This window comes from Terrapene carolina, unplaced genomic scaffold (genome assembly GCF_002925995.2).
Source record: "Terrapene carolina triunguis isolate 2854851 unplaced genomic scaffold, T_m_triunguis-2.0 Scaffold49, whole genome shotgun sequence".
Classification (NCBI taxonomy): domain Eukaryota; kingdom Metazoa; phylum Chordata; order Testudines; family Emydidae; genus Terrapene; species Terrapene triunguis.
The window spans coordinates 3,534,984-3,537,334 of NW_020664400.1; the positions used below are offsets into that span (position 1 = coordinate 3,534,984).

Below are 2,351 nucleotides of genomic sequence, written 5' to 3' on the forward strand. Positions count from 1 at the left end.
TGACCTACAGGGGAGAGTGCCCCCTGCTGCATGCCTGCCCTGCTCCCCACAGCGCAGCGCCCCCTACTGCCAGCACCGACCTACAGGGGAGAGTGCCCCCTGCTGCATGTCTGCCCTGCTCCCCACAGCACAGTGCCCCCTAGTGCCAGCACCGACCTACAGGGGAGAGTGCCCCCTGCTGCATGCCTGCCCTGCTCCCCACAGCACAGCGCCCCCTAGGGACACACTAGGGCTAGCACTGACTGGCCAGCCCCCTGCTGAGCCCTCCACTCCCTGCAGTGTATGGTGTCCTTGGGAGGTGCCCTGTTTCTGGGGGGCGGGGGACATGCTGGCAGGGCATAAATTCATAATAAATCCCTCACAAACTGCACCGTCCCTTTTTTGTACAAACTCGCCCTGACTCCCCTACCCGGAGAGGGGAGCAGTGTGGGGCAGGGACTGTCTCTGTTCTGTGCCTGTGCAGCGCCTGGCACGGGGGCGGGCCAGGGCTGGGCACGTCGGCTGGTCCCCAGGCCCATCTCCCTGGGGCTGAGGCCGAGGGGCAGCGTGGCCGGGGGTTACCTGTCAGACTAGCCCGGCAGGGGAGATGGGTTCTAGTCATGCCTCGGCCAGGCCTTTGCCCCAGCTCTGTGCCTCAGTGTCCCCGCTGGGGAGAGGGCTGGTGGCTGCCGGCTCTGACGCTAGAAGGGCCCAGGGCTGTTCGTGAGGCTCCGGTCGGGACACCCCATGGCAGAGCCCTGTGGGACCCGCACCGCCCCCTGCGCGCTGGAGCCGATTGGCCCAGGCCGATGCTGCCCGTGTCCCGCTGCTGGCCGCTCACGGGGAGCCCGGGGCGGAGCCGGGCGGGTCGCTGGGGCCGGAGCAGGGGGTGGGGGCGGACCCGCCGCTGGGATAAAAGCAGCGGGGTGGGGCGGGCCGGCCGCGGGCGCGGGCGCCGGAGCGGGCGGACCATGGAGCTCATCAGCGTCCAGCAGCTGGTGAGCGGGGGGTGCCCCGGCTTGCCGGGGGGCCAAGGGGCGGCGGAGCGCAGCGCCCGGGGCACCCCCTGTGCGGTGCAGCGGGACGGAGTCCGCGGGGGACGCTGCGGAGCCCTTGGGTCCCGCGGGCTCTCGCTGGCGGCCCTGTCCAGCGCGGCTGCCGCGCTCCACCCCAGAGGTGGCTGCATGGGCAGAAGCCCGGGCCGCGGGGAGGGCGCAGCGGGCCGAGGCTGGGTACAGGGCGGTCCCCGCTGGACTCTCCTTAGGTCGGGGGAGGGGGCCTCTGGACTGACCCCGTGTCCGATGGGGGGGCTGGTTATGGGGCAAATGTCTGCTCCCAGCAGCCCAGCCCCCCCCGGAGAGCGCCACGGTCTGGTCTCCAGGGCGCTGGGCTGTCGCTTCGCTGGGTCCCGATCCCGGCTGGGGACCCCCTCCTGGGCTGTGGCCGCCCATTGCGGTGAGGTGGCAGGTGGGGTCCCCCCCCCCGCTGTTGGGGCTGGGTTTGTGGAGATGTAGCTGAGGGGGGATGCAGGGAACTGTGCCAGGGAGCTGTCCCCCCTCCGGGTCACCCCCTGCCCTTGTGCTCTCCTCAGGTGTCCCTACACGGCGGGTCTGGTGGGATCCCCTTTGCGCCTCCCTACTCGCGTGGGGCTGGGGCATGGCTAACGCACCAGGGCTGGTGTTCGGTGCCACGGGGTCTGTCTGGGCAGCCCCTGGGCTGGTCCCTCTGAGCTGGGCCCAGGCCGCTGTGGGACTGAGCTGTTGCTTTGTAGGTGTTTGCCCTGGTCTCCCCAGGGTGGGCTGGATGCCCCCTGCTGCCCCTGGCACTCTGCAGCCCCTGGCCCTGCAGGCTTGTTGGCGCTTGTTTGCCCTTGGGCAGCATCCGCCACACGTGATGTTTATTTCATGCTGGGCCCACCAGCCCCTGGGGGGGGGTATAAATAGGGGCTGACGCTGGCCAGGGCCGGGACAGGTGCACGGCCGGAATGCCAGCCGCAGCCAGCGGGGCGCCCGGGCAGCAGTGACGGGAGACGGCAGAGCAGGAACTAGACACCCCCCTTCCCCTGGGTGTGCGGGGCCCAGCCAGTGCTACCTGAGCTGGGGAGGCCGAGCCAGCCAGGGAGAGAGTGATCCAGGGAGAGCCGTGCACAGCCCAGGGCCAGGCCTGCCAAGGGCCCAACCTGGGAATGTCCTGTTCCCACTCCAACTCGGCAGAGCTAGGAGTGACAGGGCTCATGGGGAGCTGGGCAGAGCACTTTCAGCCTCCTTCCCAGCGCCCAGCTCTGCCACTGACCCGCCATGACCCCGGGCAGGTCCCTCCCCTGCTCCGTGCCTGTTTCCCAGCTGTAGAGACAGCCTAGCCTCGCAAAACCC

At 70.1% G+C, this 2,351-nt stretch overlaps 1 protein-coding gene across 1 annotated transcript in view; it reads left to right on the top strand.

Moving 5' to 3' along the window:
- Positions 1 to 937: 937 nt before the first annotated feature.
- The window catches only part of LOC113407610 (ankyrin repeat domain-containing protein 23-like), a 7,291-nt gene continuing 5,877 nt past the window's right edge, over positions 938 to 2,351 (top strand). The window contains exon 1 of the mRNA XM_026656525.2: positions 938 to 977. Coding sequence (XP_026512310.1) covers positions 951 to 977 — 27 coding nt within the window. The 5' untranslated portion in view covers positions 938 to 950. The remainder of the gene's footprint in view (positions 978 to 2,351) is intronic.